Source organism: Xyrauchen texanus, chromosome 14 (genome assembly GCF_025860055.1).
Source record: "Xyrauchen texanus isolate HMW12.3.18 chromosome 14, RBS_HiC_50CHRs, whole genome shotgun sequence".
NCBI classification, from domain to species: domain Eukaryota; kingdom Metazoa; phylum Chordata; class Actinopteri; order Cypriniformes; family Catostomidae; genus Xyrauchen; species Xyrauchen texanus.
In genome coordinates, this window is record NC_068289.1 from 10438675 (window position 1) to 10460641 (window position 21967).

The 21967-nt window shown below is 41.5% G+C and overlaps 1 protein-coding gene across 1 annotated transcript in view; it reads right to left on the minus strand.

Annotated features, from left to right (window-relative positions):
* The window catches only part of pard3bb (par-3 family cell polarity regulator beta b), a 463809-nt gene that overhangs the window by 427344 nt on the left and 14498 nt on the right, over nt 1–21967 (minus strand). Inside the window, exon 2 of the mRNA XM_052143015.1 lies at nt 9583–9684. Coding sequence (XP_051998975.1) covers nt 9583–9684 — 102 coding nt within the window. The remainder of the gene's footprint in view (nt 1–9582; nt 9685–21967) is intronic.

Genomic DNA, 21967 nt, shown 5'->3' on the forward strand with positions numbered 1-21967 from the left:
ATCATTCAACAATGATAAACCATGGTTTACAGGAAAACTAAGACCGCTTCGTCATGCCAAAGAGGATGCTTACAGGGGTGGGGATAAAGTCTTGTATAATCAGGCCAGGAACACACTGAATAAGGAAATCAGAGTGTCTAAAAGAAGTGTGGCAGGGCGGAGGGCGGGGCTGGGTCTTGATTCTACACACCCGGTCCCCCTAATCAAGCCTCAGAGAGGGATAAAGGTCGACTGTGGAGGATGGTGCGGGAGAAAGAGATCGTTTACGGACATATGTGTGTGTTTGTCTTTTGTTTAAGTTTAATCATCAAAATATTATTTATATCGTCAAGCCGGTTCTCGCCTCCTCCTACCCCCAACCCTGTGGTGGACCAACGACTGGCTGACGACCTGAATGTGTTCTACTGCAGATACGAAAGGCCCAATTTCACACTCCACACACACTCGGACCTTCACTTCACACAAACATTAACACCTCCTGCAACCCCCCTCCTCCCACCTCCTGCTACACAACCTGCACTCAAGATCTGTGCCTTCATTCCTGTGCTAACCAACTGGCCCCCATCTTCACACAGATCTTCAATAGATCACTGGAGCAGTCTGAAGTCCCATGCTGCTTAAAACGCTTAATTATTATCTCTGTCCCTAAGAAATCAAAAATCACAGGACTTAATGACTACAGACCTGTCACCCAGACATCTGCGGTCATGAAGTCATTTGAGCCACTGGTGTTGGCCCACCTGAACGACATCACTGGACCTTTTCTAGATCCCCTTCAATTTGCTTAGAGCAAACAGGTCTGTGGATTATGCAGTCAACATGGGATTGCATCATGTCCTGCAACATCTGGACAGACCGCAGACATATGCAAGGATCCTTTTTGTGGACTTCAGCTCGGCTTTCAACACCATCATCCCAGCTATTCTCCGGACTAAACCAACTCCCTCTTCCAATGTCTGCCTATCTGTCAGTGGATTTTTTAATTATCTATGTTAATTAAAAAATTTTGCTGCTGTTTTTGTATTTTTTTTTGTATTGTTATACAGTGGAAGCTCCTGTCACCAAGACAAATTCCTTGTATGTGTAAGCATACTTGGCAATAAAGCTGATTCTGATTTTCTAGAGAGCACTGTTACACTGCAGAAGTAAATAATTCATACTGTAATTCAAAACGTAACGGTTACCTAACGTAACCTCGGTTCTCTCTAGATGAGGGAACGAGTATTGCGTAAGCTAGCTTACGCTACGGGAAAGATTCATCTTTTCTGAGATATTGAAGCCAGAAAATTATCCTTAATTTCTGTATCCATTGTCAACGCAGTGCGGCAGCTGCAGACCTTGAGCGGGCTAGCTAGCGAGCTCATAGGTTGCTCTGCGGCAACTGCTGCAGCCTATAGACGAGCTTGGGCGAACTCGCATCCAATGAGAGGCGTCCGCGCGCTCACTGCATCAAAGCCCGCCAAAATGGGCGTGACTAGAGTGCATATAAGCGTAGTTCAGTAGGCTGGAACCCTGGTTTTCATTGACTGAAGCGAAAAGTCGCTGCGTGGCGCGAACACGGCCGGCTACGCTAATACTCGTTCCCTCATCTAGAGAGAACCGAGGTTACGTTAGGTAACCAATACGTTCTCTTACGAGAGGTTCTCTCGTATTGCATAAGCTAGCTTACGCTCACGGGAACCCATTGTCAACGCCGTGCGCTGCCAAGCATCCACTGTATGAGCCCCAGGGAATTAAGGGGGACCCGGGGAGCCCTTATGAGTGGGGAAATAATATTTGGCCGGCAAGAATGCGGGTCATTGATTGTGTAATACATAAGCACATAGTGGGAAGGGAGCGACAGAGCGGCGGTGCCGGTCTGTGTGGAATGTGTCCCATCAGTGCAGCTCACCAGGGAGCTGTAGCGTATTAAACCGCTAGTAGTTTTGCCTGCAGAGCGGGCACTTCCATATTGTAAAATCTGACAAATATGGAGGGGAAGTCCATCCGCTGCCACACATATGTCGTGAATGGAAATCACGCTGGACCATGCCCACGAGGATGCCATGCCTCTAGTGGAGTGAGCCCTAATGCCCAACGGGCATGGCAGGTCTTTGACGCATATGCAGCAGCAATAGCGTCCACTATCCATCTAGATAGTGTCTGTTTCGAGGCGCGAGACCTTTAGTGCGCCCTCCGAGCGAAGCAAGCTGCTCAGAGCGTCTGAAAGCAGCGGGCGCGCAGTATACACTCTCAGTGCTCTGACCGGGCAAAGGAGATTGGCGTCGCGTTAAGCTATCGGGTGCTGGCAGCGCCGATAGGGAAATGACCTGTGCTCTGAAAGGAGTACCGATCACCTTGGGAACATAGCCGTGTCTAGGCTTTAAAATGACCTTGGAGTCACTTGGTCCAAACTCAAGACACGCCGGCTGACAGACAGCGCGTGAAGGTCTCCCACACGTTTGACTGATGACAGGGCAGTCAGAAAAGCGGTTTTGAGTGAAAGGTATTTCAAATCCACGGATTGAAGTGGTTCGAAAGGGGGCTTTCATAGTTTCGAGAACTATAGAACGATCCCAGATAGGAACCGATGTGGAGCGCGGGGGTTCATCCTTCTAGCTCCCCTGAGGAAGCGGATGACCAGCTCATTTTTACCCCATGACTGGCCGTGCAGGGGTTCAGCGAACGCCGCAACGGCCGCCACATACACTTTGAGCGTGGATGGGGATCTGCCCTTATCCAGCAGCTCTTGTAGAAATACTGAGCAGCGACTGACACCCCACATGTCCAGCGGGTCCAGGTCTCTGTCGGTGCACCATTTTGAGAACACAGACCATTTTGACGCATAGAGTCTTCTCGTGGAAGGGGCTCTAGCGTGTATGATGGTGTTTATTACTCCTTCTGGCAGAGCGACGGGTAGTCGTTGATCACCCACGCATGCAGCCCAGCGCTCTGGGTGGGGATGCCAGATTGTGCCGCGAGCTTGAGAGAGGAGATCTGCTCTCACTGGGATGGGCCACGGCGCTGTCAGTGACAGCTGCGTAAGCTCCGGGAACCATGTCTGATTCTCCCAACGCGGGGCTATGAGGAGCACCGAGTGACGCGTTTCCCTGATCCTCTGCATTACCTGTGGCAATAGCGAGACGGGAGGGAAGGCGTAAGCGGGCGTCTGGGCCAGTCCTGGGCCAGCGCGTCCTCGCTTCGAGAAAAATATTGGGCAGTGAGAGTTCTCTTTGGACGCTAAAGAGGTCTATCTCTGCTCTGCCGAATAGGTGCCATAACGTCTGGACTGTTTGAGCGTGCAGGGACCATTCCCTGGGGAATATTGTCTCTGGACAGTCTGTCCGGCCGTCGTTCAGGTGGCCTGGCACGTGCGTCGCCCTCAGCGAGCGCAGGTGGCACTGGGACCAACTCAGTATGCGTTTCGATCAGATGGAAGAGGTTCCTGGATCTGACACCGCCCTGACGGTTTAGGTAGGATACCACAGATCTGTTGTCCGAACGGACCAGGACGTGGTGACCCTGAATGACCGGGAGAAAGCGCACGAGCGCGTACTCGACCGCTATCATTTCCAGACAATTTATGTGAAGGAGCTTTTCCTGAGCTGACCATAGGCCGAAAAACCGGAGAGCCCTCGCAGACCGCGCCCCAACCCGTGTTGGACGCGTCTGTCGAGATGACTTTTCGGCGAGATACAGCTCCCATTGTCACTCCCCCGCTGATACAATTCGGCCACTGTCCAGGGCTGCAGAGCTGATATACAGGTCTGAGTCACCTTGATGGGCTGGCGGCCTGTGGCCCAAGCCCGGCGAGACGCGCGGGTGTTTAGCCAATGCTGAAGCGGGCGCATGTGCAGTAAACCCAGCTGAAGTACTGTTGTGGCTGAGGCCATGTAACCTAGCACTCTCTGGAACTACTAGCGGTTTAATACGCTACAGCTCCCCTGGTGAGCTCGAACTGTAGGGCGGCGATCGAACTGTAGCAAATAGCCCTGTTGTATTGTGCTTAACACCCACTTGGATATCCCTGGAATAGCTTCCCACGCTTTGAAGCGTAACGCTAGAGGGTGAATGGCCAATTCGCTCTGATTGCCGAATACAGAGCGCTGAACAAAATGTGTGAGCGTGTTTAGTGTGTTTATGCATGATTGCTCGCAGACAGCATGAACAGGCTGTTTTGTGAGTGACTTCCCGATTGGAATGAATGGGGAAAGAGTCACATCTGTTACTTGATGCGTAAGCATAGTCATGGACACGGGACTTACACACAGAGGAATGTTTGCTGGCCGTGTAACAGAGCGGGCAGAGAATGGGCGCGCACACGTATTCGTGGGCGCATTTATTGACTCTAACACTCGAGCGGTTCGTAACCGCTTCATGTGAGCGTGCTCTGGTGGGGACACGAGACATGTAGTGCTTGTGTGTAGAGGTGAACACTGGATTGTGGGCACATTTTCTACACATAGGGCTGGTCGTGTGACAGAGCGGCCAGAGAATGGGCGCCACGACGCATTCGTGGGCGCCTTCATTGACTCTGGCGTCGAGCGGTTCGTGAATCGCTTTATGCGAGCGTGCTCTGATAGGGGCACGGAATGTGTTATGCTTGTGTGTAGGGGTGAACACTGGGTTGTGGGCACATGTTCTACACATAAGACATGTTTGCTCTTTACAAGATTTATTTGGGTCGTCGTAAAAACGGCGTTTGAGTGCAGGCAAGCGGGCAGTGTCACCGGCTTGTTGGCTGCTAAATTCACCACTGTAGTAGCCTGAGAGAAGGGGACTGACAGGGGGCAAAGCATTGACGGTGGTCCGGCCGCGGCGGGGACTGAGCCGTCGTTTGTTCAACAAAGTTAGGAAGACTTCGGTTGCTCTGGTTTCAGCGTTACCTTAAATCGAGGCCCGCGGGGGGGCGGTGGTCTGCAGCGGCTGTCTGAGCGCGATCGAGGGCGGCCGCCCTGTCGACGCTGAGAAGTCTGAGTTTGTTGAACTGGGCGCTGTGAAGAGGCTCATGCAGGAGGCTGATCACGTGAGCGGCCTGCAGAGGAGCTAGCGCGACGCGGCAGGAAGAGGTTCATGCTTGAGTGGCTTTCTGGACTTCTGAGAAGCGGTCAACAATGCCACTCACCGCAGAGCTGAAGAGACCGGTCGGAGAGAGCGGTGCGTTGAGGAACGTGGAGCGCTCTGCTTCTCCCATGTCGGCTAGCGTTAGCCACAGGTGTCTCTCGGTCACAGTCAGTGAGGCCATGCACTTCACCAGAACTTGAGCTGCAGCTTTGGTAGCGCGAAGGGCGAGGTCTGTCGCGCTTCGTAGATTAGTAACAGCCTCTGGGTGCCCGCCTTTCTCATCCCACTCTCGAAGAAGGTCCGCTTGTAGGATCTGTAAAACGGCCATGGAGTGCAGAGCAGATGCGGCTTGGCCGGCGGCGGAATAGGCGCGGCCAACATAGGCAGAAGTCGCTCTGCAGGCCTCAGACTGGAACACAGGCTTAGACCGCCATCTCGCGGAGGGCGGGCAAAGGTGTGCTGCTACTGAGTCCTCGACCGGGGGGATGGAGCAGTAGCCTCTCTCGGTGGCACCGTCCACCGACACGAGAGAGGTGGAGACGTGGGAACGGGACCTGGCCGAAAAAGGAGCGTTCCACGACTTTGCAAGCTCCGTGTGTAGTTCCGGCAGGAAGGGAGCGGCCCGGGCCGCGGATGTAGAGCGGCGATGGCTTTGAAGAAAGCAGCCGTCGAGCCTGTTGGGTGCCTGCTCAGGGGGCGGTGACCACTCGAGCCCGAGGCGGTCGACGGCCTGTGTGAGGAGGTGTGTTAACTCCCCTTCGACTCCAGCGCGGGTCCTGCTGGATTCCTGGGCCGAGGAGGCGGCTTGGGAGCCTGACCACTCCTCGCTGTCCGAAGCCATGATGGAACAGCAGCCCTTATTCTCCGCCTCGTCATCCGAGATGGCGGCAGTGCGGCCGCTCGGCGGCAACTGCGCGTCCCGGGGGGGACGGGTCAGCGATGCGCTGAAGAGATGAAAATCAGGGTTCCAGCCTACGAACTACGCTTATATGCACTCTAGTCACGCCCATTTTGGCGGGCTTTGATGCAGTGAGCGCGCGGACGCCTCTCATTGGATGCAAGTTCGCCCAAGCTCGTCTATAGGCTGCAGCAGTTGCCGCAGAGCAACCTATGAGCTCGCTAGCTAGCCCGCTCAAGGTCTGCAGCTGCCGCACTGCGTTGACAATGGATACAAAAATTAAGGATCATTTTTTGGCTTCAATATCTCAGAAAAGATGAATCTTTCCCGTAGCATAAGCTAGCTTAGGCAATACGAGAGAACCTCTCGTAAGAGAACCCTCCAGCGTAGGCCAAGGAAGAATTAATCCCAGAGTTAAAAAACACAACTATCGGACCCCATTGATCGGTAAATCTGGTCACCATATGCTTTCATTTTGGGAAAAAGCAGCAAAAACATTCTTCATAATTCATATGGCTTTGGAACAACATGTGGGTAAGTAAATGATGACAGTTTTTTCATTTGTGGGTGAACCATTCTTTTAAACTAGACATTGTGTAAAGTTTACCTATAGTATATTTGCAAAAAACACAGGGTCACAATAAGACTGGCCCTTAACAACACATCAAATCCCATATATGCAATGTTCAGTTAAATTTAGATATCATACAGTTCGTAAATTGCCAAAAGATGGTTTAGTGAACGTAATGGATTCTATACCACACATCACAATGTTGTTTGACACAGCAATAACATCTAGTATGTGTATACACTAAAGCCCAAACCAAGCACATCTTGTAATTTGCCTCCAGGCTGTGTCTGTGTTAACTGTCGAGTGGTACATTATGTTAGCTTCATTAAAGAGGGAGTGGCATGGTAATTACCAGAATGCTGTTTGTGTTTTTGTAGACTTGGAGGAAGATCTTACGCCCTAACAAGATAAATGGAACTTTCCACAAAAGCAAACATGCACCATTCGTGTTTGTTCTAGAAAAATGATTTCAAAAGTAAATTTTGCAGCACACTGTTTGTTTTAAATGACATACATTTTAGATGCACATGCAATGATTCAAATATACTGCAGTACATTAAAGAAATATTTCTGAAGAAAACCCCACACCCAGCTTACAAAAAGCAAAGAATAATTATTGGATCACCAGGATACAGTAACACAGGCTGTGACATTTGGGAAAGCTGTCACCATGGTAACGTCAGTACAGTGAAAGCTCATTCCTCATCCCGGTCTGGATTTATGAGTTAATACCCAATGAAGCCACAATACCAACGGGCAAGTGTGTGCCTGTCTACAATGAAATAAGGAGAGAGATAAAGAATCCATGCTTTTATGCTACGAGTATGTGTGTGTGTGTCTCCATGTTAGCTGGTATGAAATGCAGTCAATTACGGCACAGAATATTCATACAAATTAATACTCTATAAAAAGGCACCACCAAGTTAATAGCCCAACTCTTAATCTTTAAATCATAGCAATTTTTCATCTTTCATATGCAAATAATTTTTCAGAAATTGGCTGCATTGCCTATGGCTAAACCGTATAAAACACTTCTATACTTAATGATTATGAAGCGATATCCCAGAAATCATCTTACTCCAAGTGAGAGAGAGAAACCCAAACAGCCTGGTGCCTTCACTTCTATTAATTAGTGTGCAGAAATCAAAAGCTTTGCATCTGATACACCATTTGATGTCTGCGAGAATTCAATTAGGAGGAAAATGCCCTTCTGTGTTATCGAGTAAGTCACACGGCTCAGTATAATAATAACCTTCATACAGAGAAGGGACAAACAGAAACCCCCAAGGGCTCATTGGAGAGACCACTCTTTCCTGGGTGAGGGTGGTCCAATTGGGCTCCTCACAAGCATGTCAACGATTCACTTTCCATATGAACCGCTGAAGTGTATGCTGGGTGTCCATTATGAACAGTAAATGACCATTATGTCCATAAACGGTAATAAATATATTATGGCTCAAAATTTCTATCATGACCTCTATCAAAGACCTGAAAGTACTTCACATTTTAGTGTTGTACCATTTACTATGTTCTGCATCATTTTCACAGGAAACATATTGGGTGCATATTACCTTGCAACCATACCTGTGATTTTTCATGTTTTTTCTCAACAAACCATCTCACATTTGCACGAGTAAATGTGTTCTGGTAAGCAATCCGTAGCAGGTTTTGTGCATTGTTTTGTTGCCCTGGGATAATTGCCATTACTAACCATTGGGGTTGAACACAAACGAAGATTTTTTAAACAGTATCTCAGTGCTATAGGACCCCCCCCCCGACACACAAATACTTTGGGGGCGTGTTGAAGCGGGTTTTGCACAGGGCACCAAGCAAGCAAGAACCGCTACTGGCATGCGCTGAGTGCTAGATGGTGCTATAGCAAGTGTAATCGAGCTTGAAATCATGATCACCAGGGAGACTGCTGATGTCAATATTTATTGTGAAAAAGGAGTTGCCATGATCACATGATCAGCTGAATACTACTCGCTTAATCACAATAACCACCCTGTTATTGGACACTTTTACTCGTGGATTAAATTAATCATGGCTGTCTATGAATAATGATTTTCTACAATTATATTTTTAACTGAAATCTATTGCGTTTAAATGATCCTGCATCCAGGCCCCGAAGTGTCGGTGAAGATCCAAGACGACACAAACAAAAACGTATTGAGTGCACCTTTAATTATCATCTAAATTGTCCAGAAAACTTCCACGTTATCTTCCAAGTCTTCTCTCACCATATAATTTAACGCATTAAGTGAGATTATTATTTACAAAAAAAATGTATCATGCCCTCTGCTCTGACCATGCATAAATTCCCCAATAAGGAATTTTAGCAACACAACCACAGTGAGATGCACTAAAATTGTCAAAAGCATCTTGACACATACGAACATAAATCAACATCTACCCAAGTCTACCCAAGACAGATTGACAAACTTATTTGTATAATGGATTGCTGTGGACTGTAGTGACAGTAATAGGCACATGTTCAATCATATGGAAATAAAACAAACAGTATATACTTCTAAACAAACTTTTTGTTTTGTCTAGGGGTCCACAGACACCTGGTTGAGACACACTGGTCAAAATAATGCTGTACTCGTTTGCTACAATAATGCAATGTGTTTGAAATATCTGGATTATTTTACTGTATATATTATATACTATATAATAAATGTATTTATCAGTTTAATAGTTATAAATATCATTTTAATTACATTATAATTAATTTCCTTCCAAAACAGCAAAATCTGTACATTATTCCAAACTTTGGCTGTCAGTGTATATTTAAGTGTATATTTTGAATTATCTTTTATTTCTCTGCAAATATTGATATATGTGATAAATTCATTTAATTAATCGGTACATCATCTAATAGGATTAAAAAATTCTAAATTGACAGCCCTAGTTCTTGCATGTGTCTGTACCAAATATGACATTCCAGTACAGATTTACAGAATGGAGAGTGAGATTTGGGAACAACATGAAGGTGAGACAATGACAGGATTTTCCTTTGTATGTGAACTATTCCTTCAAAACCCAACTGTCATTTCATAATCCTTACCTTGTCCTTGTCTTCCACGAGGTCTGTTAGCAAATCATCAGGGTCCAGAATTCCCCCATCACAGTACTCAACATGGTGCGTTCGTACCAGGAAATCTCCCTCCTGCAAAACAAAGCATTGGTGTAAACTATCAGTAAGAGCACACAATGACACACATCACTGACCTCAAACTTATCAGTGACCTAAATTTCCCACAGCGGAATCTGAACTGTAACTATGCTTTAAAAAATATTTTACTAGTGTCATTGGCTTGAGTCTGCCCATCGGGGCTGACAATATTTTTTGTGTGTTTGTGCTAACATCAACGCAGTGTGTATCCAGACACCCTGATGTACAAGCAGGACAGGACGTTTTTCATCAAACAGAACAGTGTACCCACTGAACTCCTCCATTGCAACCTCCTACTGGGGGGCCTAATGGACTTTTCTGATTAGCGCTGAGAGTGCAAAGTAGCACATATCAACACCCACAAATCATCAAACCCGTGAGCTCACAACAACCATCAACCAGGTCCCAGCGATATGTGTGATGCAACTACAAATCTGTGCTCTTCAGCCACATTAACACAGTCAAGCAATACAGATTTCTCAGAGACAACGGTCACACATCAGGGCCTGTATTCACAAACACTCTGAAGGCTAAAAGTAATTGCACAAATTTAGAAGAAACTCTTAAAGCTACACAATGTAACTTTTGCCCCTCTAGCAGTTAAAGCATAAAACTGCAGGTTACTAGCAGAGGAACATTCTTTTGGGACATTGTTTACGTGAGTTGGGCTTCGAATCTGATGGTTTTAGGAGTAACCATGGTTACAGGTGATTGTAGGTGTCACTAATGACATCAAAACTCACCCCTCCCATCAAAAAATAAATAAATAATGAAAGGAAGGAAGAGAAAGATGGATATCCGAAAATATGTCTTATGTGCAGGTAAGTAGCATTTCTTCCGCTGTTGTTTTGACTTATTGAAAACATTTGTTTTAAAATAAATAGTTACAAAAGTTAGGTAACGATGACGTTAGACATAATGATTGCAAGTCATATCAGATAAAACTATTATAACTTAGCTTGCAGGCAAATAGACCAAGGCAGATAACTAGTTTAGAGACTGGCATTGTTACCAGCATAAAAGTCAATTTTATTCCAATGTCCTTCCTTCCTCGAAAATGAAATTGAAAGCACTGCAGTAACACAATCCATAATAAAATGCCCCATTAGAGTGGCTAACGCTATCCAATAAACTACAGTGCTAACAGAGCTACCTAGCTCACTCAGTCCAGTAAAATATCTTTCCAGCAAGAAAAACTCCATCTCTGTGTCTTTTTTTGTAGTTGTAAAGCCAATCCAATGTTGATTAGTGTTTTATTACAGGTTCTGTCACTTTTCCTTTTTCTTTGCAGACTCCTCTGGGTTAGAGGTTTCTTTATTTTGAAAATGGGTGATTCCCCAGAGGTTTCCCTTTTAGAATGGTCTATGGTCAATGTCACTCATGGTCGTTATAAGTGACTCACAAACTATCCGAAGCAGGGCTGTTGCCGTCAATCCACATTAAAAATGATGTATCAATATTACGGCATTGACCAAATAAAAAGGTATCGCCTGAATCACAATTTAGTCAATGTATTTTAATAAAATAATATTGCAATATTATAACTACATATATAAAGTGTACAATGACCTTTAAAAAATGTATCGCCTGAATCGCAAGGGTGTTTTCATTATTGTAAACTTATGTAGCGTATTTAAGGGTTTCCATGAAAGTTCGCTAACTGGTTTGTTTGGTGGTGTTGTGTGCTATTAGCTTAGCTGTACTGTGTTTACAATATGACGTTTAAAGGTTGAGCATGCGCTGTAGATTGCCCCAAAAGAGTCTCTTTAGGTCTTCCCGTGAACTTTCATAGCCATAGCAACCAACACCATTGGTTTGTGATCTGAGACAACACTAATGAAAACAGTTTCATCGATGCATAAGAACGTCAACGCGTTCCACAATGCACAAATAAACAGTAATCATATGCAGTTTGTCTATAATTTAATGAAGAATCGTCTGTTGTTCTTGGTGTCCATTTCCTATGGGGGAAAGAAGTGAATCATGCTTTGTGCATTCCTTTGCTGATAACGATCAATGGGGGATCTGACATAAATGGAGCCCTTCTGGGCCTCTACTTGCTACAGTCTTGAGACATCTGTTGGCTTATTCATTAAATAATTAATAAATGTGTGTCAGATTGGTCCAGATGCTACACTTAATTAAAGACACAGGTACCTCTCCCACAAACTGAAACAACCCAATTACACTGGAGATAAAGTTGACAACTCTGCGCTGACCACATCAAAATAAAACCGTGTAGCGCGGATGATTAGGGAATTAATGTCATCCATCAGCAGAATAAGCTATCAAACTATGCCCCCTCCAGAGCGCACAGCATATGACAACTCATAGCATATTTTTTGGTCGATTGATATAATCGCAGAGGCCGATAATTTAAAAAGTCAGAATATTGTCCGATTTATTGACCTCTGCGATATATCGGTCGACCACTGCTTAAAACCCATTAACAAAACTGCTAAGAGCAAGTTTTACTAAGGAAATATTAAGATAAGTATAAGGCGGAGTTCACTTATGGATGATGTCATGTTTTATGAAAGTGAGTGGTAGACAGAGAACAGTTATTTGAAAAATTACATTTTAAAATTTGGCCGATTTGTTTCTTGAGGGTTCGTTTTGTTGTTACGTGTCATCGAGTTACTACAATAATAGACTGGTGTGTAACAGAGTGTCATTTAATCGGTCTGCAAATCAGAGCTGCAACAGATGCGTTTGAGCTCATAATGTTAAAGTGTTCACCAGTTTCATTCCCCTCACTCCTAAACAGTTCCCTGTAACCTCTAACTGTCTTGTCTAATGATAAAAAAAATGCAAATATGCACATATCTCGTTTAAACAGATGTAATAACCCAACCTCACACAACTTCAGCAGATCCAGCATCCTGTGGAGCGCTCATAAATCTTCCTCTGAAGCATGCATTCTAACGGTCTATCCTCAACAGTTCCTTGTAAATTTTTACTTCCTTTTATAATGATATAAGATAAATATCAATAAACTTGTATTGTATAATGTTTGCAAATATGCAGATATCTCGTTTAAACAGATATAATTAATGAATCTCATGAAAATCCAGCATTATCTCCCCATCGAGCGCTTATCTAATATCTTCCTCTGAAGCGCGTATTTCATTAGCCAGAATCAAAAGTTCGTCCGATTCACAAATCATGATGACAATCCAAGCAGGCAATCCAGGTCATTGAAACTGTCAGGAGATTGAGGCTCGAGCTGGATCTGCATGAGCGCATGAGTGCAATTTCAAGGCTATGCCAGAAACCAGGAAAATGCTGCCTCTGCAGGCTGTATACAGAGGTAGGTTGAAATTAAGTTTCTTTTTAAACTGTTCGGAGACCAGTTTCCTTAAGAGTTCCATTCATTCAAAACAGCTGTCAGTTAAGCCATTAACTGATTAGGCAGCAAGATAGCAAGTCAGCTGCCTACGTTTACAGATGTAGCCCAAAGTAATAGTATGTATTAAAATGTATTAAACAAATTAATAATTAACAAAAATTTGATGACTAAACAGAAATCTGAAGAAACTGCAATCTTCCATTTAAATTACAATACTATTTTTTAGTTTAGGTTGAAATTGAATAAAAATAGTGCCAAATAACAGTTATTTATATATATATATATATATATATATATATATATATATATATATATATATATATATATATATATATATATATATATATATATAAATACATAGTAAATTACAAACTATAAATTGCTATATATATATATATATATATATATATATATATATATATATATATATATATATATATATTTAGCAATTTATAGTTTGTAATTTACTCTAATAAATTGTGTGATATTTCAGCATTTCGGATACACCGGCCACCCTGCTCTCTGGATATCAGCATTGGTAATTAAAAAAACCCATATCAGTCAACCACTAGTTTTGAGCAAAAACTCCTGGCCATGAACTTTGGAACTTTGGAGAACTCCTAGTGGTAAGATACAAATCTTTGTGAATAAGGGCCAAGACCTTGGTGCATGCATGCATGTATGTGAGAAAGCAAAACAGCAAAAATAATTATGAGGTCAGTTTACTTTTATTTGTTTTAAGCAATCCAATTTGGGCCACTTTCAAAAGTGATTTTTAATTCAAGATGTATGGTATCATACATTGGATAATCTGACCTGCAACTAAACACTTGTATATGATTCACATCTTAAAGAAATAGTTCACCCAATTTAATTTACTTGTTCCAAACACATATTAGCTTTTTCTTCTATAGAACAAAAGGATGTATTTTACAGAATGTCGCAATTGCATATTTCCATAAAACAGCAATTTATGACACACTTTACAATTTAAGCAGAAGTAAAGCTAAAATTTTTGGTGTGAAAACTTTTTTAATATCCAGAGACGACTATACAACATTTGTAGTGAATTTTTTAGAAAGCCGTAAACACTGTGTCTCTGTGGGTCTATGAAAATTCCTCTGTTTGTTTTGAGCAACCCATCCAGCCTAAAACAACAACACTGAACATTGAAGAACATGAATATGACTCACTGGCCATATTCAAAGTCTTCTGATGGTATGGGATCACCATGTATGATGAACTGACCACCAAAATTTAAGTAGTTATTCACTCGCAAATACAAATTAAAAATAGCAACATGTCAATAACATAAAATTTCAATGAATCTTAAGCATCTCATGATGTCACGACACAAGAACCAATGAGGTTTAATGATTAAACATGTTGCCATATTGGATTTGTGCACCGATCACATAAGTTTACATTGATTTTATTTGTATTTGACAACCGGAAAATCAGACAGAGAAAATACTGATATGCGTCAAAATATCAGATGTGTAGGTCTTCCAGCATAAGTGCAGCATCATGTAATGATAACCTTCAATTTCAACTTATGTCAAGATGTAATATATAAACATGACTTGTGCATGCTTTTGCACGAGAAATTACTTAATTCCATCTTGTGGATGATTTTTTGTCGTTACATCTTATTTTTTGGATGCATTTATGTTGCTTGATCACTTCACACGAAGCAACTTTTGAAAGTAGATTGTTTTCAACCAATGTTATGTAGAAAGACTAAAGCCAGCAGTGGGAGGTATGGTATGCCTAAATGGTGTTTACCTTAGCTTGGAGTAAATGCAAAACTCCACTGATAGAGTGAAACATGACATTGATATGGTCCTACCCTGTTTATCTTGGCTTTTGAAGGTCTATAGAGTTTTCAGCTTTCACCAGATGAACTATAATTGCATGTATGACTCATAGATATTTATGAAAGGCTTGTTTAAAAGCCAAGTCCCAGCACTGGAGAAAAACAGACTCCAGATTTGACCTTCTCTCAGTACATACTAACATATATCACCACCACTAAGAGTAAACCTACAGTATGTTTAAAAGCGTTTAATCGATATTGCAAATCGGTTTGTTTTGTTGTTACGCGCCATTGTCCTACCACGATATTAGACTGGTGTGCACCACTGTCTTGTTTAAATGGTCCTGCATATAAGAGCCACGACAGACACGTATGAGCTCATGATGTTTAAGTGCTTACACACTTCTCTTCCTCTGGAGTGCTCATATATCTTCCTCTGAAGCACATATTATAACAGTCTGTGTCCCTCTGATTCATGCCACAACAAAGACTATTTAGCCCGAGATGTTCATATTGGTGGACATGGAAAATTATTGGATCCCTGGAAAATAAGAGTGGAGAAGCCAGACCAACAGCTCTGCATTGACACAATCAAAAGTAGCCCATCTACCTACAAGGGGTGGCCAAAAAATAAAAACAGCCCAAGAGAAAATATATCTTTGATGTAAACAATCACAATAGGGCTGGGACAACGCGTCGACGCCATCGATGACGTCGATGCAAAAAATACGTCGACGCAAAATATGCGCGCCGATTCGTCGGACCCAAAACAAAGATGGCGGCGCCGGCGAGTAGTAGTAACACGAGTGGCTCCTCAGACTATCAGAAGTGCAAGGCGGCATGCACTCGTTCCTCTAAAGTATGGGAATTCTTTAATTTAAAAGGAAACAATTCGGTGATATGTTGTCTTTGCAAAATGGAGATGGCCTTCCATTCTAGCACCACGACAATGCACCAGCAGCTGCAGACGACAGAGCACCGTAAGTTTTTTTTTCAACTCCCCACTTTGCACTCGATGTTGGAGTAGGCTATAATACGTTGTCGACACCTAAAGTTTTAAGCTATAGCTATTAATAATGCGCTTATAGCTATGAATGTCGTGAAAAATACATAGAGGACACTGACAACGTGCTGACAGACAGGACCAAGCAGGTAACATTTAATAAAGTCTCAACTTTCAAATTTGGTCATTCAAAGAAAATTAAACCATAAATAGGCCTACTATTTTGTGGCTCTTTAATGTGTCGTGACAGATTGCCTCAGTTAAAGCTGCTCGTGAACCGGTCATCTTATCCTTGGTTAATTTATAGCATCAAATAGGCTAAACATGAATGTAGCCTACATCAGAAGGACTGTTGTTTTAACCGCGGAATGATGTCAGTACAGTAGCCTACAATCCATTATTCAAATTCAAATCCACCGACGTTAATCTTCTCTCTCCTGACTACTTTGTCGGACAAAAATGGCGTATTATGATTGATTGATCAGATCGCCAGTCAATCAAACTCCCGGCATACACCCCCACCCCCGATGAAACCGGTATTACCGGTGTTGTCACAAGTCGATTAATCGAATCGAAATCGAATCGTACTGAAAAAATTAATCGTTAGATTAATCGATGCATCGAAAAAATAAATCGCTAGATTAATCGTTTAAAAAATTATCGTTTATCCCAGCCCTAAATCACAATTTCAACTGCTACTGCAGCTAAAAGTGAGCAAAGGTGAGTTAAATTAGATTGGTAATTAGTGGCATGTGACAGCTCCAAAAGTTTATTCATTCATGGGTTAAATTATTGTATGGGATAGATTGCCCCAAAAATGGAAATTATGTCATCATTTACTCACCCTCCTTCAATATTACCATATTATTATATTCAATATTACCTCCCCCTTATATCACCTGCCTTGAACAAGCAATAGCTAGTAGCAAATCATGGTTTATGGCTGTGATGTAAACCAAAGCCAGAAAGTGAGTATTTCATGTTAGATAATGTTAATGATGAGAATATTGGGACAAAAAGTTTTTGATACCTAATGCACAGTATTTTCAATCATCAACGTGCTTTTACCCTAAAAATACTGTCAAAAATGTATAACAATCATATCGCAAATGTATTTTTTGTTGTTTTGTTTTTTTGTTGATTGTTTTTAACCTAATAGCAATGATTCAATAAAGGCTTTTTAAATGTACACCGTACTTTGAGTGCCTTGAACTACTAGTTTTTTGTTTGAACAGAAGATCCCACATCCTAAGAGCACCAGTAGGAATTGCTTCACACCCAAGCAGCACTCCTTGCATTCTTTGTTTGATCCTACTTTGGCTTGTTAGAAATCCCAACATTTAGTTTTATGTGACAGTGATTTGAGAGAACAAAGTGAGTTTGATGAATGAGGATATTTTGTAATCAAGTTACTCAATGAATCTTTTCAGCCACAAATGAACTTATACCAATATTTCTGCCTTTCTGATGTATTCTTTTGGTACAGTGATAAAGTTAACTTTTTGTTTTGGCAGGTGAGCAGTCATCTAGCCTTAATAATATTATTGTGCTCAACATGATTCTCATGAGTTGAAGACATCCAATATTTCAATAAGTGATTGAATGTCTAATACACTGAATTTTCTGGTACACAAAAACCTGTTAGACAACTTCTTCAAATATATTGGTGAATTTGACAAATAACATTCCAAGGAGCTATTGTTGTACATTTTCTTGGAAACACTATGCTTGAACACCCCCGTCATAATCATTATTTAGAATTATCTATAAAAAGAATTTGATTAAGTGTGATGGGTGATAGCTTTACTTTGTGGCACAAATAAGACCACATCATATATAAGGTTTTGGGAGATGTAAATATTTAATATTTTATCTCAGCTGATGTGTGTATTTTTGGTACACACCAAGCTGATGTGAGTCTCTTACTGTGGAATGCCATCTTACACAATGCAACATGCCATGTAAGACAAAACAATATTCAGGTAGTGAAAACTAAACATATAAACTACAAGTCAAACGTTTTGACAATGGACTGATTTCAGAAAGGCTAATTCTTGAATGCTTGAAATAAGTTTTGTAAACAAATGTTAATTGTGACAACATATGAATTTCTTTTCAAAATGTTAATTTTAATGCACGAGTTGGACAGGATAGTAAAAGAAAAGCAGCCAACAAGTGGAAAGCATACATGGGGACTCCTTTAACCCTTCTTAAAACACATCCCTAATTTCTTTAGAGACCCAGGACCTAACTCCACCCCTTGTAACTCATTAATTTGTGCCCAGACCTCTTTAGTTTTCCTCTAACTCTTTAGTATAACACAAAAAAAACAAAATTGTAATTTTTTTATGGTTTAAAAGGTGCTATATGTACGATTGACAACAAGACTCAAGCTCATGACTCAAAGCTCATGCGGGTTACCAGAATAAGCCAATTCTGCATTAGTTTTAAAGGATTTCTGGGCTTTAAGCTGTCTCCATCTTACAAAGGCATCTCCAATATTTATCCTTGTTTTACTACGACTCTGGTCATGGTGGTTTTTCTATGGATGGCAAGGCTTTTTAGGTGAGGTGGAATCTGTTATCTCTGATCCAGTTTGTATGCTGGCTTCCATGACTGAAGCTCAGTGTTGTTTGCCTGCAAACTTGTTCAAATCTGGCAACGCGGCAGTGTTGAAATACTATTGCTGAGTGGGCAGTGGGTGGGATCACACAGGCCAAAACATAAACAGAAATTCTGGTCCGGAATGGAAACGTCAAAGTAGAATATACTGGCTGTAGCATTGTTATCGGAGAAGCCAGTATTTCAACTTAATTCTCTAATTACATATTATGGTCATTTTATGCTTTAGTATAGTAAAATTGATTACATATAGTACTTTTAAGTACTAAAAATGTACAGGGTCAATAGAGACACTAGGTATGTAAGAGTGTCGTGTTTTTTGTACTTCCATAAATACATTTTTTAAAATCTATATAAGTTTACTATCACAGGATATTTATTTGTTTAATACAAGAGAAAGGAGTACTATAATCATACAATTAAATATTATATCTTTTACTTTTATTTTCTGTGCAACAATGGTGACTTATCTTTATCCCATTTGCACGTAAACATATATAATTATACATACTTTTTCTTACTCAAGGTGGTGCTCTTGTGTCAACAATTACTTTTGGCATTGCTATTTGATGAAGAAACAAATTTACACTATCTGGTAACTTTTGAGATACATTTTTTGATAGATATAAATGCCGGGTCTCTTAAGACCTAAATATGTAAGAATGTTTGGTGAAATTCACATGCATTTAATGGTCATTACTGTTTAGAAAGATGGTGGACATATTATTAAATTGGTTGAGAGAATACCCACAGCGTGCAGAGCTGTACTACAAGCAAAAGGTTTCTATTTTAAAGAAGCTACAATATAGTATAGTTGTGATTCGTGCGTTGAAATTTTTTATCACTTTACTTTGATCAGCCTTACTGCCATACTTTCAAATTTGTAATTACTTAATTGTGGGAAGTAGAAATACATAAAGATTAGGTGTATCCAAACTTTTGATTGGTAGGGTACATTATCTTTTCCAATGTTATAAGGCCTTTGTGTTTACTAAAAATATAATTTGTATTTATTCTATATATTTAATTCTAAAAAGGTCTATGCTGAAATCCCCAACATATAATGCCAAATGTGTCTTATTGTGCAATCATTATATCAGAGCAATGCTAATGGATCACTAAAAACCTTGTATTCCGCTCAAACAACAAAACCGATGAACCTGAATCCCACACAATCTCATCACGCAGCTTGTGTGCAGAATGATATTCAACAGCCAATGCACCTGTCTAATCACAGTTTCACCCAAATGAGCCCTGAGCTTTTGAATGCTAGCAGTGCGGCTGGGAGAATGAGGGTTAGCCAAAGGCCATGAGCGGTGCAGTTTCTTGCATTCAACAATGTTATTCTGGCATTCCGCAACAGTATGCCAGTCTATGGTAAGAATTACATGCCACATTAAAGCATATTCCCAGCTATGCGCCTCTAAATGGGGGTATGTGTAGAGCGGCAGATAGCAAGGCTGCCAGGTAATGAAATGATAGAAATCTCTGGAACATTTTGCAGTTTTAGCCCTGATGACAGTGAGAGGTAGGCCTCCTGCCGTATTTCTGCAATTGCTTTTGTTGGCGAAGGGTCCATTACCAAGCCTAACATCATTACCAGTCTCATAAACAGTAATGATGATCATGATGATAATGATGCAATAAGATGCTGTCCACCTCAGAGAACACACTCCCACCTCCACACTGCATTCTTACACTTTCTGGTCAAATTTGAAAATACCAATTTTGCCATGAAATGAATTTAATAAACATACCATTTTCCTACCCACACCTCATTTTCTATTATGGACCACAATATAGCCTGAATGAAATGAGATTTTTATATGGTAGCACAAATTAAATGAATATTTTCCTGGACACAGAGGGCAATGTGGGAAGTGATGTGGATAATCAGAGCTTTAATGAAACTAACAGATACAGGAAGAGTCCTGATCAGACAGTCTGTCTGGACAGCCCACTCCCACTCCAGCATTGTGTTTGATAAATATCTGCATCGCTAATGCAATAATCAAGAAACCAAAGCAAATACATTATCCACAGAGACACACACATTCAATTTCATTCTCTATAATACACAGACCAATCCATAGACTTCTAACCAGTGTGTAAATTATGACTTTTAGCAAAGTCCACTTGGCACCCAAACATCCAAATGTGATGGTCCATAATAGATTACAATTCCTCCACTGCTCAAATGCCACTTTCACTTTTTTTCTGTAAGTCAAAGAACATGTAAATATTCAAACATTGTGATTTCTGTATGCACAACTTAGCCTAAACCATCATGTTCAAGAAGACAGGACCAAAAAATGTAAGCGCACAAGCTAACCTAAACCATAGTATACACTAAAATAAAACAAAACCACTAGCTTACTTAGACGCCCAAGTACACATTATGTTTACTTATTCCGGACTCAAAGGCTTAAAATAGAACACTATGACTCGTAGTGTTCACTGGAGACAATAGTAACAGAAAATACTCATAACAGTAGATGTGGATCCACAGAAAACAGCACATTAGGGTTGTGTTAACCCACTCAGAAAAGTTGTCTCTATAAATTAATCCACTTTAAAACACGGCCACTACACCTTACAAAAAAATCTAGAGTTCAAGTAAACTAGCAAAAAAATAGCCATTTACCATTTTCACACACAAATGTGCTGGCAGACGGCCAGGATTTTCCATGATATCAGCTGCTTTGGCAGCCAGCTCAGCTCTAGTGCATCTGGCATTCTTAAGTTTAATGAAACAAACAGCAGCACTGCTCCAGTCTACATTTGCCTGGGTAATTAAGTGTCCCTTTTCAATGGCCTGATAACTTCCTTTGTGACTCCTGAGCACTTCCTCTACCTCCTCTTCTAAAGGTCTCACACTCAACTATTGAATGCCTCTGGCAAAGGCTTGCAGACATGCAGAGTATTTAGATTCTACGAGTCAAGCACATTTCCACTTAAGTTTTCCAGCCTGGAACATTCTTGAGCATGCTGGCTGAAGATCACAGGACTCTCTTCTTCCTGCTGGAAACTGACATGTCTGGGTCAGTGGAAATAGGGATGTGCAAAACTACATATGTTTAAAATCAACTATTCTTTTGTTCGCCGAAATGACTTATCAGTCTTTAGGCTTGGTCCGATTTACCACTTTTAAATCGAAAACGAAATTTCATGAAGGTGTAAGAGGATGTGAAGCATGTGTGAAACCTGCAAAAACAACTTGTCAAGCAGTATCTTTTAAACTATGGGAGAGAGAAGTTAAAAAGAAACTCACAGCGACAATTATTTGCTTGTTCGTTGAGAATATTCAGCACTGTGCAGAGAGGTCACTGCCAAAACAAGCAACTTTCAACTGGTCAGCACTGTGAATTTGCATGTCAAAGTTCATCAAACTTGAACCCCATGCGAAATTCGTGTGAGGAAATTCTTCGTTACTGGAAGTTCATCAGGCGTAATTTTCTGATTGCAAGGATTCCCAGTGAAATGACTG